The sequence below is a fragment of the Trichomycterus rosablanca genome, chromosome 11 (genome assembly GCF_030014385.1).
Source record: "Trichomycterus rosablanca isolate fTriRos1 chromosome 11, fTriRos1.hap1, whole genome shotgun sequence".
Classification (NCBI taxonomy): domain Eukaryota; kingdom Metazoa; phylum Chordata; class Actinopteri; order Siluriformes; family Trichomycteridae; genus Trichomycterus; species Trichomycterus rosablanca.
The window spans coordinates 18,373,878-18,394,433 of record NC_085998.1 but is presented as its reverse complement, the minus strand read 5'-3'; the positions used below and the strand labels follow the sequence as shown (position 1 = coordinate 18,394,433).

The following is a 20,556-nucleotide window of genomic DNA, read 5'->3' as shown; positions in this document are numbered from 1 at the left end:
AAACAGTGTTCCAGTTCATCCCAAGAAGTATATAGGGAATGTGGTTATTATGCTCAAAAATGAGTAGGGTCCACATACCTTTGGCTAAATTGTGTAAAGTAAACTTTAGTCTTTACTTCAGTCGGAGTGTGCTAATGCAACCTGCTCAAGATCATGGTTATGGAATACTTGATAAGTTTGGCTGCTATTAAAAATATTATCAACAATGTAATGATATGAATCATAGCTGTAATACTAGCTAAATCGAGGCTAGCTACCAGACCTGTTTGGAGTTACTGTCACTATACAAAACAAAAAATGTAATTTAATTTCCTTTTTATTTGCTTACTAAAATATTACAACTACATAACATACTCCCTTAATTTCTGCTTAGATTATCTGGAACAGTATACAGTTGTGGTCAACATTATTGGCACCATTGATTGTTAAATTTAACCAGCCACTATCTTCAGAAATAGGTGAAAATGTACCAGCTTTGTATCAGAATATTTTAATAGCATGTCCAAATACATTCAACAAAAAGTAGACCTGTCAACATACAGTACATGCAGTCATGTGAAAAAAAAAAAGAAACACAGTACATGACACAGTAAAAGACATGATTAAAGGCAACTTTCTCTAATACTGGGTTGCACACCCTTTAGCAACAGTGACAACATCCTAATGTTTTTGTAGCTATCTGTGAGCTTCTTGCCCTTCTCTACTGCTAGTTTTTTCACTCTTTTCCTCTCAAGCTCTTAAATATTTGCAGGGATTTTTTTCCCCAATAGCAGATTTTTGCTCTCTACAATGAGTTTTAATTGGATTGTGTAGGACTCAAACATAGTCTTAAACTTGGGAACACATTTAGCTCTAAAATGCTTTGATAATCCTCTGATTTAATTGTTCCTGTAAAACATTTTAGGCCTTCAGTCCCAGAGGCAGCAAAGCAGCCCCACAACATTATGGATCCACCATGTTTCACTGTAGGTAAAGTGCACTTTTTTTACAGACTTCATTTCACCGAATGTCTATAACCACAACACTGATTTGCATTCTCAAAGAGCCCGGAAGGAATGTGGTTTGTCTATGTAAGTCCTCTTTAGCCTTTGCCCACAGAGCCCTGTTTTGTCCAGCGTCCGGCATATGGAATGGGTTGAAACCTTCACCCCAGATGTTTCCAGCTCAGCCTGGAAATTTCTGTTCTTTGGATATAACACACTCTGGAACAGTATACAGCTGGGGTCAACATTATTGCATGTAAAATAAAAAAGTGATTTCTCAATAAAAAAAATAAAAGAAAAAAATAAAACCATGGTTTAAATTACAGGGGTGATTGAGAGAGTCTGATCCTCCTAATTAATACTTGGAACCCCTGAAAAGAGGTAAAAACAACAGTTCAGGGGGGATTGTTAGTTAGCTTTACTGTAACTTTTGGTAAAACTGATGTTTGCATTTATTAATATCATTATCAGTTTACAATCTAATTTAGAAACTCAGAAAGCAATAAATAATAATAGTAATAATAATGATAAAAAATCAAAGAAATCTGACCTTTCTACAAAGCTATTGACATGATCAGTTTTACAAATGTATTTACTTGCTTATCAGTAGTGACACATTAAGAAGTTTTAAAACTTTTATGACATTTCTTTAAGTTTCAAGTCTCCAGTAGTGCATACATGAACATTTAAAAGCTGATTCAACAATTTATGGCCAGAAATGCTTCTGGTAAATCCTGTTTGCTGTTGCTAGAGCTGCCCATTAGTGTAATTCAGTTCAGCAGCAATCTCAGTCTGGCATGAATATTTACAAAGGCTTTAGATAAAGGGGTATCCCCTCTCGAAACACACACACACACACAAAACACTGTTTATGCTTTAGCGTAAGAGGGAAGTGCTCTGGGAGCTCAGGACCACATTTGCTATCGATCTTTTCCACCAGTCTTTCATGCAGATTGGATAGTAGTAGGAAAAATGATATCAATGTTTTACCAACTTGTCTGTAATTAACACTTTCAGATTAATTTTCCCAAGTTTTTAAGATTCCTAGCCAAACACTATCAAATTCCAGCTCTCAACATGACTGAGTGAACATTGGGCCATCTGGGAAAAGGGTACAAGGTGTGTATTCTGGCACTTTATATTTTACAAAAACATTATCTAAATGTACGTACCAGCAGCACTTGCAACTAAACTCAGCGGATGCTTCATCAAAGGAGTGTCTCATCATTCACTGGATGTTTTGCCAAACCTGAAAATTGGCAGAAATGAGCCCACTGGGATGTTAAATGGATATAGTGGATCAATGACAATAACACATGCTCTCTGCAAAGTAACATCACAGAAGAGGTAATAGGCGGTAATAGCAGTGGGTAATAGGCGGAGATGGAAAAAAGATAGAAAGAACATTTGCCCCCTTTTTCAAGCTGATGCTTGTTAAGTCCCAGTTAAGTGCCAGTGATTAATAAGAGCCATTTCACAGATGTCATGTAATGTAGAAACCAACCAGTACAATCACACAGTGAAAAATAAGACTTTACTGCAATTACTAAGACTTTTGTCATTATCATTATCATTTCATTTTCATGGTTGTGGTGGGTCCAGTTTTTTGGAAACACTGAGTGTAAGACAGGAATACACCCAGGACAGGGGGCTAATCCATTGCAGGGCAATCCATCCCTGTTCCCACTCCCAGACATAGCCAATCACGTCTATGTTGGCGCACGCTGGCCGATAGAACCGGCTGAGATGTTGGACAAGGGTTGTGCAGATACCTAATACTAATCCCATGCTCATTATAAGAATAATAATCTAAAGTTAATAATAATAATCTAGGACTGATGGATTGCCTTTATTCATCACATATACGTATACATTTGTACAGTACAATTACATTTTACCCCCATATTAGAGCTACTTTGGAAGCTAGGGTCAGAGCGCAGGGGCAGCCAGTGGGCCTTGCTCAACACTGGCTGCATACAATTGTTTAATTGAAACATTAAATCCTGTTTAGCATTTATGGGGACACTTACAGACAGATAAAGCCAAGCATTTAGTAGCTTTACAGGAAGCTCTTTGGAATATTGTAAATTCATAATAGGGTAACATAGATAATCAGGGTGCTTGGGTGGGACAGTGGTCTAAGGCAGCAGCCCACCACCAAGATCTCAAACTCTGAAGTTTCCAGGTGATACTATCAACCTGGCCAGGTGTCCAATAAGGCATAATTGTCCGTGCCTGTGGGAGGAAGGTCGATAGACTTATGACAAAAACAGCTGTTAGTGAGAGGTCTAGTCTTAACTCTCTTCAACCAGCGCAGGGTTCATGTAAGTGGCAAGAGAATTACAGTTGGAAACAATTAGATTAGGGAAAAAGAGGTTAAACTAAAAAAAAAACATGGATCAAATCTAGCACAAACTTGTAGAGTCTCTTGTAAAAAGAGAAATCCAAGTTTTTTTCAAATATTCAACAATTAACTTAAATTTAAGAAAAATGCAGATGATGTTCTGGTGTGTTATGGTGGTCTTTACTAAGACGATATATGCTGTTTTTTCTTGTCACATGTCTTTACATTGTCATGCTTTATACCACTACTTGGAAGGTATTGCTATGGTTAAAGGTGCGATATAAACTGCAGATAAACGTCCTGCATGTAACCTGATCTTAAATACTTTACTAGGCTGCAACTTTTCCCTTCCTGTGGTTTTTAATATTTCAAAACTCAGCTTTCATAAACATCTCTTGTCTACTTATAATCTGTAGTTCCGTTATCGATAAAGAGGCACTTACCATCACTTAGCAGCTTACTCACTTTCAAACACACACACAAACACACACACAAACACACACACACACACACTCACACAGCCTACTTAGTTACATCCAACCCTATTTGATTTTTTTCCATATTTCCACTCTTTTACTATAGAAAAGTGAACTTTTTACTACAGGAAAGTCTACTATATACACAATGTCAATAGCAATATCGTTTTAATCATTTTACACAGCTTTACTTGACAATAGTAATCCAAATTTTTGGATTACTGATTTAAGAAGAAATTTTTTTGTGACTATATGAAGTAAATGATTATTATCATATTATATTATTATATTAAAAGTGCAACCATCTAATTCTATAACACTAGATAGAATTGCAATAGTCCCCTATTCACACATACATACAGTACATCCCTATGATATTGTTTCATTGTAAAATTAGGCAGATAACTGTAACAGTATTATGGTGTTACAACATTTTACCAACCACAGCTTACAACTTTTCTGTTCCAAGTCTAGAAATTTTACCTAAAGCACTTTACAACTTCTTTTTACTTTTAGGTTTTGCACTTTGGGGCCATATTAAGTAAAAAACACAGTTATTTAACACTACAGCACTACAATACCACAGCAGTTGATTTAAACACCAAGACGGTTACTGTGTGACTGACTGATCCGGCTAGAGTGCACAGCAAGAATACACTGGACATAAAGATGCTTCATATCCTGAGCAGGATGGCACGAGATTATTTCCACACACTGCTCAAAATGATGTGCAAATTCAGTGATAAGAAAAGATAGCTGAATACACAGCTCATCATAGCCCAATATCCAACAGAACTGCTAGATCATTAAACACACGTGAACCTCACTAAACATTTGTGGGAAATATGACAGGCTGATTACAAGCCAGGCCTTTTTGGTCAAAGCTCTTTTGACCTACACACTGCAAAATCCCATAAAAAGAAGAGTGTAGAATTTTATTATATCAACCAAAAAAAAGTAAGGGAAAATTTAATTCCTGCTTGTTCTTTTCGATTGTAATGTCCAGCAATCCTTGGTTGTGTTTTCACATACTTTTGGCCACATCACATATTTTTGCTAGCTATTAACAAGCTGTGAACAAGCAGCCTAAATTTGGCAAAATAATTGACTTAAAAATGCTTAATTTCCTAAAGTAAAAAAGAAAAAAATGTTCTAAAATATTCTATTAATGATGATAGTACAATAATTTAATATCAAAAAACACCTAATGTTCTAATAATTTAGTCTGTCACTGGCCTAAAGTATTGTTTTAAACCACCCCAAGCCCCCCCACCGCACCCTACCATTCGGCACCCCTGCAAACAGATGTCCTGGGGTTTTTTTTGTTTGTTTGTTTGTTTGTTTTTTATTTTAAAACTGTTGTTCTGTTTTAGGATCATATACATTATTGCTTAATAAAAAAAATTATATGTTCAAAATATTTATACATTTATTTTGCATTTGTCACTTCTGAATATGCTGTGATACTCGTTGGAAGTGAGAGGATTAACAAGATTGAGATGGTTTGGGCATGTGCAGAGGAGGGATGAGAGTTACATCAGGAGAAGGGTGCTGAGGTTAGAAGTTCAAAAAGGAGGTTTATGGATGCGGTGAGGGAAGACATGCAGAGCAGGGTGTTCAGGACAGGGCAAATTTGAGACGAATGATTCGCTTTTGGCGACCCCTATCGGGAGCATCGGGAAAAAACAAGGTTTTACATTTGTGATACGAACAGCTGTAACCATGGAGGCCTGTAAACAAAACTAATTGCTGTTTGGCTCGTGTAGTATCTACCTTGGCTCCCGGTTAAATGCTGTAAATATTCAGCTAAATAAGTATACATCTTTAACCAAATAACCTGAATAATTTGGTTAAGCGCTGAAAACTGTATAAAAGTGAGCAAACAGCTTAAAAACTGTGCTAACATGGCTAGTGTGGGAACTTACAGAGCCAGAGTGCGGGTGGGTAACTGGAGAGAGGACATCGCCCTGGAGGAGGTTTGCTCAAATATTATTAACAATTTAACCAGCAAATATAAGAACTAATTAAATTCAGCACAAAAGGTGTAATCATTAGTATTAATTACTTTTTGTCTTCACAGGACAGCCTGAAGGACTTTCTCACTCGAAAGGAGAGGGGAGAGCTCACAGTTCAGAAGACCAGCGTCCTGAAGGAAAATATCCTCAAACCAGTAAGTCATAACAGAAAACAATCGCGTTTGGAAGGTTTGGAAACCTTAAGCATGGCAATAAAAGACATTTTAAGGTGCCTGGTGCTTAAAGTGAAAAAAAAAATGTTGTTATTTCACCGCATGTGCAAGCTTTGTACTGTACAATATTGCTCCTTTTAAGGCGAATCAATTTATTGAGTCGATTCGCAACCTCAGAGTCGACTCCATATTTTTTACACCTACAAAATCGCTCTGTTCCGAATCGACTCACATCACTGCTGTTCAGTACACTTCAATTACAAATTGGTCAAGGGATATACTGTATATACTGGTGCTGGTCATAAAATTAAAATATCATGAAAAAGTTGATTTATTTCAGTAATTCCATTCAAAAAGTGAAACTTGTATATTATATTCATTCATTACACACAGACTGATATATTTCAAATGTTTATTTCTTTTAATGTTGATGATTATAACTGTCAAGTAATGAAAACCCCAAATTCAGTATCTCAGAAAATTAGAATATTACTTAAGACCAATACAAAAAAAGGATTTTTAGAAATGTTGGAACATGAAAAGTATGAGCATGTACAGCACTCAATACTTAGTTGGGGCTCCTTTTGCCTGGATTACTGCAGCAATGCGGCATGGCATGGAGTCCATCAGTCTGTGGCACTGCTCAGGTGTTATGATAGCCCAGGTTGCTCTGATAGTGGCCTTCAGCTCTTCTGAATTGTTGGGTCTGGCGTATCGCATCTTCCTCTTCACAATACCCCATAGATTTTCTCTGGGGTTAAGGTCAGGCGAGTTTGCTGGCCAATTAAGAACAGGGATACTATGGTCCTTAAACCAGGTACTGGTAGCTTTGGCACTGTGTGCAGGTGCCAAGTCCTGTTGGAAAATGAAATCTGCATCTCCATAAAGTTGGTCAGCAGCAGGAAGCATGAAGTGCTCTAAAACTTCCTGGAAGACGGCTGCGTTGACCTTGGACCTCAGAAAACACAGTGGACCAACACCAGCAGATGACATGGCACTCTAAACCATCACTGACTGTGGAAACTTTACACTGGACCTCAAGCAACGTGGATTCTGTGCCTCTCCTCTCTTCCTCCAGACTCTGGGACCTTGATTTCCAAAGGTAATGCAAAATTTACTTCATCAGAGAACATAACTTTGGACCACTCAGCAGCAGTCCAGTCCTTTTTGTCTTTAGCCCAGGTGAGACGCTTCTGACGCTGTCTCTTGTTCAAGAGTGGCTTGACACAAGGAATGCGACAGCTGAAACCCATGTCTTGCATACGTCTGTGCGTGGTGGTTCTTGAAGACCTGACTCCAGCTGCAGTCCACTCTTTGTGAATCTCCCCCACATTTTTGAATGGGTTTTGTTTCACAATCCTCTCCAGGGTGCGGTTATCCCTATTGCTTGTACACTTTTTTCTACCACATCTTTTCCTTCCCTTCGCCTCTCTATTAATGTGCTTGGACACAGAGCTCTGTGAACAGCCAGCCTCTTTAGCAATGACCTTTTGTGTCTTGCCCTCCTTGTGCAAGGTGTCAATGGTCGTCTTTTGGACAACTGTCAAGTCAGCAGTCTTCCCTATGATTGTGTAGCCTACAGAACTAGACTGAGAGACCATTTAAAGGTGTTTTGAGTTAATTAGCTGATTAGAGTGTGGCACCAGGTGTCTTCAATATTGTACCTTGTCACAATATTCTAATTTTCTGAGATACTGAATTTGGGGTTTTCATTAGTTGTCAGTTATAATCATCAACATTAAAAGAAATAAACATTTGAAATATATCAGTCTGTGTGTAATGAATGAATATAATATACAAGTTTCACTTTTTGAATGGAATTACTAAAATAAATCAACTTTTTCATGATATTCTAATTTTATGACCAGCACCAGTGTGTATATATATACATATATATATATATATATATATTTATATATATATATATATATATATATATATATACAGTGTATCACAAAAGTGAGTACACCCCTCACATTTCTGCAGATATTTAAGTATATCTTTTCATGGGACAACACTGACAAAATGACACTTTGACACAATGAAAAGTAGTCTGTGTGCAGCTTATATAACAGTGTCAATTTATTCTTCCCTCAAAATAACTCAATATACAGCCATTAATGTCTAAACCACCGGCAACAAAAGTGAGTACACCCCTAAGAGACTACACCCCTAAATGTCCAAATTGAGCACTGCTTGTCATTTTCCCTCCAAAGTGTCATGTGACTCGTTAGTGTTACTAGGTCTCAGGTGTGCATAGGGAGCAGGTGTGTTCAATTTAGTAGTACAGCTCTCACACTCTCTCATACTGGTCACTGAAAGTTCCAACATGGCACCTCATGGCAAAGAACTCTCTGAGGATCTTAAAAGACGAATTGTTGCGCTACATGAAGATGGCCAAGGCTACAAGAAGATTGCCAACACCCTGAAACTGAGCTGCAGCACAGTGGCCAAGATCATCCAGCGTTTTAAAAGAGCAGGGTCCACTCAGAACAGACCTCGCGTTGGTCGTCCAAAGAAGCTGAGTGCACGTGCTCAGCGTCACATCCAACTGCTGTCTTTGAAAGATAGGCGCAGGAGTGCTGTCAGCATTGCTGCAGAGATTGAAAAGGTGGGGGGTCAGCCTGTCAGTGCTCAGACCATACGCCGCACACTACATCAAATTGGTCTGCATGGCTGTCACCCCAGAAGGAAGCCTCTTCTGAAGTCTCTACACAAGAAAGCCCGCAAACAGTTTGCTGAAGACATGTCAACAAAGGACATGGATTACTGGAACCATGTCCTATGGTCTGATGAGACCAAGATTAATTTGTTTGGTTCAGATGGTCTCAAGCATGTGTGGCGGCAATCAGGTGAGGAGTACAAAGATAAGTGTGTCATGCCTACAGTCAAGCATGGTGGTGGGAATGCCATGGTCTGGGGCTGCATGAGTGCAGCAGGTGTTGGGGAGTTACATTTCATTGAGGGACACATGAACTCCAATATGTACTGTGAAATACTGAAGCAGAGCATGATCCCCTCCCTCCGGAAACTGGGTCGCAGGGCAGTGTTCCAGCATGATAATGACCCCAAACGCACCTCTAAGACGACCACTGCTTTATTGAAGAGGCTGAGGGTAAAGGTGATAGACTGGCCAAGCATGTCTCCAGACCTAAACCCAATATAACATCTTTGGGGCATCCTCAAGCGGAAGGTGGAGGAGCGCAAAGTCTCGAATATCCGCCAGCTCCGTGATGTCGTCATGGAGGAGTGGAAAAGCATTCCAGTGGCAACCTGTGAAGCTCTGGTAAACTCCATGCCCAGGAGAGTTAAGGCAGTTCTGGGAAATAATGGTGGCCACACAAAATATTGACACTTCAGGAACTTTCACTAAGGGGTGTACTCACTTTTGTTGCCGGTGGTTTAGACATTAATGGCTGTATATTGAGTTATTTTGAGGGAAGAATAAATTTACACTGTTATATAAGCTGCACACAGACTACTTTTCATTGTGTCAAAGTGTCATTTTGTCAGTGTTGTCCCATGAAAAGATATACTTAAATATCTGCAGAAATGTGAGGGGTGTACTCACTTTTGTGATACACTGTATATATATATATAATGTATGCACAAGTGAAACCTCCCATCAATATCAATTTACAGACTTATTTGACCTCAATTTAGATTGCAAACCATGTATGATGTTATTCCTGCAGATGTGTTCTGAAACAGCTAGTTCCTTTTGCAAATTCATTTTTAGTTTTTAGTTTTACTACAACTTTATCCTGGCCAAGATTTAGGAAAACATTGAGCACAAGGCAGGATGGAACTATAAAATGATTATTATAAAACGGATAGTTCCGGTCCTAAAATCTGATTGGCTGAGCCGCGTTCGAAGCCGTTGTAAAATCCCCGATAAACGCACACCTAGGACCACCTCACATCATTCCATATTAATACGCCACTGAATAGAGAAAGTTAATGTTATTTTCACCCCCATGTTGCCTAGCAACACTGTTAATCTAACTACCTGGCATCGCGGAAGAATGCTTTATTGTAAGTTTATACACAATAAATACATTTATGAATTAAACATTGTTGTATTTATTGTATTTTATGTTGACCGCCGTTTTATAAAAGCAATAAGCCACTCGAGACCGTGCGTTACTGCTATGATCCGCTTCGCGTCGTGCCAAAAACGTCATCCCCGTGCTAAAATCACAGTAACGCACGGCCTCTCGTGGCTTATTGCTTTAATTTAATGCCTATTTAAAAAGCACTTAACATTACACGCAAAACTAATTAAACAACTGGGATGTACAGTGAGGGAAACTAAACATTAAACCAGTTTCCTGTTTATATATCCATTTTACATTTACAGTTAGCCAGTGGTGTTTCTCCACACCAAACTCATTAAATCATGTCTTTATGGACTTTGCTTTGTGCACAGGGGGCAGGAAAAAGTCTTCCCCAAATGCTTGTCACAAACTTGAAAACATATATTGTATAAACTTGATTTTATACACCTGTCAGCAAAGAGTGAGGCTGAAACACCTGAACATGATTTTTATGAGGGGTGTCCACATACATTGGTCAATATTTCTTTTAGCTCACACAATTTATAGCTCACACAATAGACGGTAGGTAAAGTGTTCATCTGTTAGTGTTAGTATATTTATCTGGAGCTGTTTTGCTGCCAGTGGTTGCATTTCAGAATGTGTATGATATACAGTATATTATAATATACAGTCTAGGGCAGATGATAATATCATCTGTTTGAAAGCTGTGGTCAGAATGCAGGGTCATCTATTGTACAGCACTCCTAAAGGCTAAAGGATTTATGACTTTGCTCTACATGACAAAGCCAGGATTCAAACCCACAACCTTATGACTGATAGCCCAAAGCTCCTCCTACTAGGCTACCACTGTTCTATTATGCTGTCATACTGTCCTATATAATGATGGAATGGATTTCTCTTACGTTCTTGGATTTTGAGTTCCAGCAGGACAGTTACCCAAAATACATGTTAAAACTGGTTCTGGAATGGCTAAATCAGGCTAAAATAAGTATTGGGATGGCCCTTTCAACATACTGACCTCAGCCCTATCAAAAATTATAGACAGGACTACATAGTCCCTGTCAGAAAACCAACAAGTTTGGTAAAATTCTACCGATCCTGCCAGGTAAAGAGGTCAAATATAACAAGAGCAGCTGTAAAAGAACCCAAAACATTTTTTGACAGATTGATTGTTAAGTCTGAGAAAATGAACAGCTGTAGAAATCATTGAAGTCACAAGACATGACATGCATGTCCCATAGTGTCCAATGGGAACAGGCAGTATTATTAAAATAATAGGAGAAAACAATTACTCAGCATTGAGATGGTTTATCTCAGAGGTCAGTGCGTTCACTGTGTTGTAACAAAGTGACAGCCATCACATGTCTACACGACATGGAGAAGCCCATGTTTGCAGAAATAGAAAGCTTGTACATACACGCACAGTTTCACTCTGATTTAAGCTTTCATGAAATGAACAGCATGGTAACCTGAAGCTTATTCATTCCTACCACATGTTGTATTTTCTTGATCATGATTATGGACTAAAATTACAACACTGTCTCAACTGGAAATTCCCACTTTGAAAAAGCAGAAAGGTGTCAACCCTGATTTTAGCATATGACCATATGTGTGCAAAGCAGCTGACACACAGCTCAAACACAAAATCTCTATTTGTAATTAAATGATGGCAGTAGTTGTTTTAGTTAAACCAATGCACATATACAATAGTTGGTTAAATCTATAATACTTTATGCAGTACCTAAAGAAAACCACATCTGAAATATTCAACATTTCTTACAGCCTGAAATCGTAAACTAGTCTTTTTCCAGCTTTATTTCTACAGTTAAAATTAATTTTGTTTTTATTTTTTCTTCCACTGCTTTATCCCGCTCGGTGTAGCATTTGTCAAGCTTTTCAGGAATCACTGTGCTCAGTGCAGTCACACACCCTGAACAGGACACCAGTCCTCTGTATGTAGATGCACGACTGGCCAAAAGCATCACTGTGGATTCATACCCTGGATCCCAGCAGTTGGGGCAGAAATCCTTGGGGAGAGGTGGGGGGGCAAATGGGGACTCCTTTATGGATAAAAGATTAAGTTGTCCCCAGTATCATTGTAAAAATTTACTGGTGTGCAACGCAAGCACCAATAATTTATAGAGCCAAAATTTGCCTTTATTACAGTTATTAGTCTGTTTGGATATGTCTCTACCAGCTTTGTACACCTAGACCTGTCAGTATTTGCCTTTTCTGCCTTGTAGAATTAGTCAAGCTTAGTCCTATTTCTTGGTGACCAGCAATGCACTGCTCTCTTCAAGTTCATACACACTTTTTTTGGAATTTAGGTCAGGTCTTTAATTTGGCCCCTCAAGGACATCAATCACTCAACCTTGTGTTTTTGGCCCAATGACATTGCAGCTCCTGTCCTGAAGCAATGCAGTCAAAGTAATTCTCCTTACTCATACAGATCTATTGTATAGATTTAAAGGTTAATTTAGAGCTTGAATAAAATTGACAATTGAATTCATAAAGCATTCTACAAAAATCCATGTTGTGCATTAACATTTATTGACTGTCTCAAATACTGCTCTAAGATATATTTAAACAGTTATATTTAAGCTTGTTCTAAATCCATACAAACCTGTAGTTGTTTTGTGAGGGAGGCAAGTATTTAGCTTCTTATTTAATAAACTTCTAAATATATATATATATATATATATATATATATATATTTTAACTTCAGATTCATACATTTTGTATCTTTTGTACTTATTCATATTGAATAAATGTATGTGTTTATTAAGATGAACAAAGAAAAGAACAACAAATTAACAGGGGAAACTTTTCTTTTCAGTCTATCTTTATTAACCGCTTTATCCTGGTCAGGGTTGTGGTGGTTGTATGTCAGAAAGAAGCTGGGCGCTAAGCAGGAATACCTTGGGGCCAATCCATCGCAGGGCTTCAGCTACCTCTCCCCTCTACAGACATAGCCAATCGTGTCTGTGTTGGGTGTTGACGCCTGGCCAGCAGATAGCACCAATGAGATTCAAACCCAGATCTCAGCAGTGGTGGGCTACAGTAGAATAGAATGCCTAGAATAGAATGCCTTTATTTGTCAAATATACATATACAGATGTACAGTACAACGAATCCCCCCAAGTTGGGTCCTGCCTTCAACATTAAGACCCACTGCTCTTATATGTAAGTGAGTGAGTCAATAGGTCAGTGTGAAGCTCCTTGTGATGGATTACAATGTTCTTGCAATCACTTAGTGTTTCCCAGGTGACACCAAACCCAGCTGACTCTGATCTGGATGAACTGGCTATTGTAGATTGATCTATAAATGTACAGGATTCAGACATTTACCCATTTTAACCCAACCCTGCCCTTACTACATAGTCATAGCTATATCTTATGGCTTTGGACCTCCATACAATTCACCGAAGATGTATGGCCATTAGTCTGGAACAATAATAATTCATTCATTCATTAATTCTCTCCTATTATCAGTTGTGCTGCTGCATTTTTAGAACCATAATGGTCAAATGAAATTGTTTTTCAGGTGAATTTGTCTGTGTCACAAAATGGATTTTTGCGTTTCGGAGACAGAGTCATGCTGGTAAATTCCAGAGGACTAACATTTGACCCAAGTGGCGCCTGCGCCCTCAGCATCGTTGCAGACCTCAGTAATGTGACATCACATCCTCCAGCTAGCTCTGAACCCTGTCTTAAAGGTCCGTGTCAGGTGAGCGGAGCCAGCAGTTTGCGGCCGTGCATAAGGAATGCATTTGTTGTGACCAGGTAAATATTTGCATATACTGTACATTAGCAACATGTTCTGCTATTTATGCACAGAGCTATTAATAAATGTATTGACTTAATACAAAAGTCTACGCACGCTGATGCACACTTCCTCTTACTGTGGTTTGTGGTTTAGTGTGGACGGAACTCCAGATGGCGAAACACTCAGATATGAGCAAAACTTTACTCTGAGAACTACGTCAGGCTTCGCCGGAGAGGTAATGAAGTAAATGGGCCAGCAATGAACTCGTAATGATGTGCTTCAAAGTTTGTACAAATCCTTATTCCTAAAAAGAAAACAATTCTATTTTTACTTCTGCCCCCTTTCCTAATACATTTAAAGATGCAGCACTCATGCAAGTACCATAATTAGATAAGAAAAGGTTTACTAGGGTCATAGCAGTCTATGGATTTTAATAATTTCTTCAAGTCTTCTCTTTCTATGACTAAAAGACTGAAACACATACAGGGTCTGTCTCAAAACCTAGTGAGATTCCTTGCTGCCCACTGCCTACCTAGGTGGCTGCATAAGCAGAGAACATTCTAACTGACATTAAACTTTAGAAGGCAGATTTAGAGGGCACATTATTGAGGTGTCTAGGCATTGAGACATCCTTCTGCATATGTAGGATGACATAAAATCTTGTCAATGTAAAGAGCTCACTAAGTTTTGAGACAGACCGTGTGATCTACATTAACATGCAGACAGTGTTGGACATCCAGTTCCAAAACCATAGGCCTATGTAGCTATTATAGCCTCCAATCTTCTGAGATGGCTTGGTTTTCAGATATTTTTTGGGGAATCATTTGTGATTTTCTGGATAGGTTGTCAGTAAACCCATAGGGAAACTTTAGCATGTTGGCCACACCTGGATAGATTTACCACTGTTCCGGGTAGTTTTGCCACAATACCAAATAGGGATGTTAATGATTAACTGCTAACTGACAAACAAGTCATTCTTTGATTCCTGCAGTTGGTTGTAGAACACCTGACAGTTCATTTGAATTAAGAACAAATATGCAAATTTTATGAGCAAATACACATAAGCAGCATGGAGAGGGACTGCTGTGCTGCAATCTTGCACATGCTTTTACATGCTTGTATTGAATTTCTGTTGTAAGTGTAAGTGAATTTCTGGTATCAATATATTCTCCAGGCCACCCAAGGAGGATGGTGGTCCCTGCTGAGTCCGGTTCCTGTTAAGTTTTCTTCCTGTAATTTTAAGGGAGTTTTTCCTTTCCACTGTTGTCCTTGGCTTGCTCAACAGGGGTTTGTCAATGTCTCTTGTAAAAAAGCGCTATACAAACTAGCTCTTCCACCCCTTTCAGCTCTGTCATAAAACTTAAAGAAAACTTCTCATCTGTAATTGTAAGATTTTGTAACAGGGCAGGTTCAACCTTGCTTTAGAAGAAACAGGCGTAGCCATTACTTGCAAGAAGTGAAAAATGAACCCAACTCGCAGAATGCTTAACCAAGGTAGAAAGTAATGTGGATAAAATTAACAAACAAAAAGGGGTAAAGAGAAGATAAATGCAGTTGCTAACTTTAATAGAACAACATAACAAATGAGGGACACAAAAAACATCCACAGCCCACAATAGAGACAGTGGATGGAAAAGAAATAGCACAGGAATGAAAACTGGCCAGAGCACCTTCATCAGCTCAGTTCTGGGGAAAACAGGTAAGAAAGTAAACCCAGAATAAGCTGGGGACGGCAATAAAAAAGCGGCACTCCACCAACTGGAGCAGCCTGTGCCCAGCATGGGTCCAGACCTGAAAAGGGACGTCATGCCACCTTAGGGGCAGCTAGCTCATCCAGGGAGGTTCCCTCATGAAGGCCTATGCCAGCAGTGTTCCCAGAAAGACACAAAGTATGCTGTCAATGTACACCAGTGGTAAACTGGACCAAATTGAGCCTGGAATTACAATTTTAAAATAAAGGCAGGTTTTCCAACAGAGGAGCTGACAAATATGTAGTAGCTGTGAAAAGTACACTTTCACCTGGTGAGCTGGATATGTGACCAAGACAGCAGTATTTTTTTCTTCACAAAGTTAATGTGCGTCATGGAAATCACTTATTCCAACAAATATAAAACAAGAGGGGTAAAAAGGAGGCAGTTACTTCATAGCTCTAGGATTGTTGCTTGTCCACACATTTATTTCTACTAAAAATCTAGTACACATATCTGACCTATGTTATTTTATCTAGCTTTACTTGGCCAGTGACCACAGGAAATTTGAAAAGTGTGCCAAGATGTCTCGACTACAAGAAGTGAGCTTAGTTGAACGGCCAGACTTCCTTTGTTGGTGGAGGGTGGCTTACTTTGATCCACAGGAACGTCTTGAACACGAAGGCTACCCAGTACAGGTAAACACATGCCCAGATAAAGTATTACGCCAGGTCAAATATATACACAAAATTCAGAAAGTATTCCCTTGACCTTTTGCAGACTTTCTTGTGTTGTGGATTTGATTTTCAGTGCATTTAACTGATATGTTTACCCATTAGTCTACACTTAATTAAGACAGTTCAACTGGTTTTCCAATCTCTGCACATTTTGGAGCTCATTTAGAGTAACTGTTGGGTTCTTTCTATATCTCTGACCAAGGCAACTTCTGGCCTGGTTGTTCCAAGCTTCTTCCATTTTAAAATTACAGAGGCCACTGTGGTCCTGGGAACAATCCAAGCCTCAGATATTGTTTTAAGTCCTTGCAATGATCTATGCCTTGCCACAGTTTAATCACAGACATTCACACATCTCCTTGGAATTCATGGCTTTTTTGTTGTCCTGACAGTGCTGTGTAAATTTATCGATAAATTTATCGACCTAGGTGTGTGCATTTTCAATCTATGTTCAGTTAATTCAAACTGCAAGGTGGATTCAGTTGAGTTCTAGACACAGCTTAAGAATGATTAAAGTAAACAGGATACACTGACCACAGTTTGGAGTGTCAGAGGAAATGATCTGAATGCTTGTGAATAAAAGACTTCAGTTTATGATTTTAATCCATTTGGAAAAACTCGTAAAAATGTTTTTACCTTGTTATTATGGGTGAACGTGTAGATTAATGGGTAAAATGGAAAGCTACCACAGCCTTAATTAATAGTAGGTACAGTGCTGTTCAGTTTAAATACCTCTTTTTGTTCTTCAAACACAGTTCGGGTAATTATATCATACAAGCATATTAACATACGTCATACATGACAAGTGTCATACCTGCATAATAAAATGACAAAGCTTAAGCAGATTTGTTGTCCCATGTACTTATCGATTATATTGGCAATTGTATGTAAACCAATTAGTTTATTTACCACAAAGACATTCTCGTCATCAAGGGTGCCAAAAAGCTGACTGTGTATTTAAATTTCTGCTCTATCTGAACTGAGGTCTGTGCATCCACAGGTGAACACCAAGGTGCTGATCACCCACTGTAAAACCAACCAGTGTCTGGCTGCCCTTGACAATCTTGTTTTATGGTAAGTATGAGCTTTGTACACATTCTTACTAATGGAAAAAAATGAGAACTTTAATTTATGTTTAAGAGGCACAGTCACACACACATTTATATTACCAACTAACTAATTACTAAATATAGTGCATGTTTAGCAAATCCCAACATGACAATTGATGATGCTTTCAAAGATGTGCATTTTTAACCAGCACTACAATGTATTACTGACTATAGCTTCTAGGTTTCATTGTACTACTTTGTTTATCCTTGTTTAGGCACAGCAGTGTTCATCCTCAATTGTATATGCTAAAGTTCTGTCATACAGAGTTGTTTACTAATGCTTTAAATGATGAATTTATACATCAAACTAGTTTCTTTTTCTTTAACTGAAATGGTTTGAAGATGTTTCCAAAATGTTTGAAGAGTTTGGCTGGGAGTGGAATAACTGGGTTCACTGCAAGATTATTAAATTTAACTTTTTTTGGTCCAAGTTTGTGGAGAAGCAAGGCTAACGTGAATTGAATGATCAGGAAAAACAGAAAGAGCTAGAAAACAATTATCTCTTATCACTAATACATACTACCAGATATCTTGAGGAGCATTGGTGTAAAACCAAAAAACAGCAGGATTTAAAAATTTCAGCTCTCATGCACTTATTTGTAAATATTGAATATAATTTTCTGTAGAGTTTTATTGATCTTGACAGACACAGACAGACAGACAGACAGACAGACAGACAGACAGACAGATAGATAGATAGAAAAATGAACTGGGGCAAGACTGCAGTAGTAAAAATACTGTTTTTAGCAAGCACTGTTCTCATTAACATCGCTCAAGTAGCAATAGGCTGACTACGCGTGTCTACGCATAAATGATTGGCTATGACTGCAATGGATGTCCCTCTTGTCCAAAGTATTCCTGCTTTGCATCCAGTGTTTCCCGGTGAACTCTGACCTATTGGTACCCTGCCCTGGATAAAGCAGTTGACGAAAATAAAATGTTTTTCACTAACCCTTGTTTATTAATAATGGAAAAAAACTATGGTTTATCTAAAAACACTTACTCACTGAGCGTTTGACTTATATTCAGCTGGTACAATTTCATTTCTGTATTATTTCCATTATTATGTTTTTGCTCATGAAATTCTAAATAACATGAATGTTAAAAAGCCCTGAAACCTTAGTAACAGACAGGATGAAAAACAGGATAGTTAGATATCCTGTAACTATCCTGGAATGCTACAACATTGCATGCTGGGAATGTGCAGCTGAAGTGTACGTGAAACAGAAAATTTTTTCCTGAGTGTAATTTAATCTAATTCAGGAAATTTATTAAGGATTGAGTTTACTCTGCATGTTAATGTAGATCGCTGTGTGTGTATGTATGTCAATTTGTCTAGGACTCTATTTGGAAAAGAGTACGAAGTCACAGCTCACACCTTCCTGGATTCGCACAAGGCAGAGCGGTACAGTAACCACTGGCAGTTTGTCACCGCAGATCCTGGAGAACAGGAACAGACCCTTCAGCAACTGCAACCAGCGGCCACCATTACAATCCCTGATCAGCAAGATCCAAACGCACTCACAGATACAGTACAAGAGGTGGAGAGCTAATACACCAGCACAGGAGAAAGAGCTGAAAGTGTCATTAATAAAACATGGCTTACATTAATTATTCACATTGATCTGGAAGTGAAGTTTTCACCAAGTAGCCAGACACAGGTGCAATATATTTTCTTTCATATTGCATATTTCATAGGGTGTGTAAAGCTAAGTCAACTACACACTCTCAGAAATGGAAGTACTGAAACATACCTTTTTTGTCACTGAAGTGGGGCTGTCAGGGGTATATTTACTACCATCACATATTTTTATCATCTCATATTTTTACAAAAAAGACACCTGGCCATGAGATAAAACCATGAGACAAAACCATGGGCATTAATCTGTACTTGTCCCCCCACCCCCCTTGCCTTTTTGACTATATTAGCATCTACTTTTTTGAATAGGCTATACAGTTGATTATGAGATCTGCCTATTCAGACAACAGAGCATTTGGCATTTGCAAGGTCAGAAGCTAATGTTGGAAGAGAAGACCTGGCTCATAATCAACATTCTGAACCTGTTTAGTCAGGTCAGGATCCAAGCTGGAACAGAAAAGGGTCTTTCCAAATACTGTTGACACTGTTAAAAGGATAAAGATTCTTTTATATAATCAGTTTTATGTTTCTGTTGGCAGTGAGTGTGACTATAACAAATGAACTCAATAAAGAGGTCCATTTGTCCAGTTCCAATGCTCACGTGTCCATTGTTGGCACTTTCGAAAGATGGACAGGGGTCAGCATGGGCACCTTGAATGGTCTGTAGCTATGCAGCCCCATACGCAACAAACTGTGATGCACTGTGTATTCTGACATCTTTCTATCAGAACCAGCATTAACTTCTTCAGCAATTTGAGCTACAGTAGCTCGTCTGTTGGATTGGACCACACAGGCCAGCCTTGGCAACCCATGACCCTGTCGCTGGGGTACCACTGTTCCTTCATTGGACCACTTTTGACAGATACTGACCACTTGCTTTTTTTCCTGCTTTTAACACATCAACTTTGAGGATAAAATGTTTACTTGCTGCATAATATATCCCACCCACTAACAGGTGCCGTGATGAAGAGATAATCAGTGTTATTCACTTCACCTGTCAGTGGTCATAATGTTGTGCCTGGTCGATGTAGTTGAATATAAATCAAAATTGTCTATCTTAAAAGATTACCAATAAGCTACCAAGAAATACATAAGGTCTGGGTTAGCATTTCCATTTCTTTGAGTGTAAGCCTCTATTAACCAACCTGCACTGGTTGACCAAAAGTATGTGAACACAACTTTTAATCAATGTTTTAGATATTTTAGATGCACCTATGGATAACATGCACAGATTCAATCATTCGGTCAGGGTTGGGCAGTAATGAAATACAGATTTCTGAAATACATACTTAATAAAATGGCAGAATAAGATTGCACAGTGGCACAGCTGGTATTGTGGGTGCCTCACAGTAACATGGGTTTGGAGAAATGGATTGGATCAGGTTTACTCCCAAAAACATGTAGAAAATGGGTGCTCAAAACTACCCCTAGGTTTAAGTGATAGGTTGATTTATTGTGATGTATAAGCACCCTGTCCAGGGTGTATTCCAGAGTGTACTCACTGTACCCACTGCAACCCTGATCAGGATAATATGCTTTGTGGAAATAAATTAATTAAATAACTGAATCAC

The 20,556-nt window shown here is 38.5% G+C and overlaps 1 protein-coding gene across 1 annotated transcript; it reads left to right on the top strand.

Annotated features, from left to right (window-relative positions):
• Window positions 1-5,545: 5,545 nt before the first annotated feature.
• On the top strand, window positions 5,546-18,964 carry cfap161 (cilia and flagella associated protein 161). The gene is made up of 7 exons (XM_063004508.1): window positions 5,546-5,779; window positions 5,884-5,973; window positions 13,594-13,832; window positions 13,969-14,050; window positions 16,043-16,201; window positions 17,238-17,311; window positions 18,686-18,964. Exons 1-7 carry the CDS (start codon window positions 5,708-5,710, stop codon window positions 18,897-18,899), a joined length of 930 nt encoding a protein of 309 aa, XP_062860578.1. The 5' UTR covers window positions 5,546-5,707; the 3' UTR covers window positions 18,900-18,964.
• The last annotated feature ends 1,592 nt before the right edge of the window (window positions 18,965-20,556 follow it).

Coding starts and splice junctions, on each gene's coding strand:
- cfap161 (XM_063004508.1), top strand. CDS start 5,708: ATGGCTAGTGTGGGAACTTACAGAGCCAGAGTGCGGGTGGGTAACTGG. Junction 5,780..5,883: donor AGGACATCGCCCTGGAGGAG/GTTTGCTCAAAT, acceptor TTGTCTTCACAG/GACAGCCTGAAGGACTTTCT. Junction 16,202..17,237: donor ACGAAGGCTACCCAGTACAG/GTAAACACATGC, acceptor GTGCATCCACAG/GTGAACACCAAGGTGCTGAT.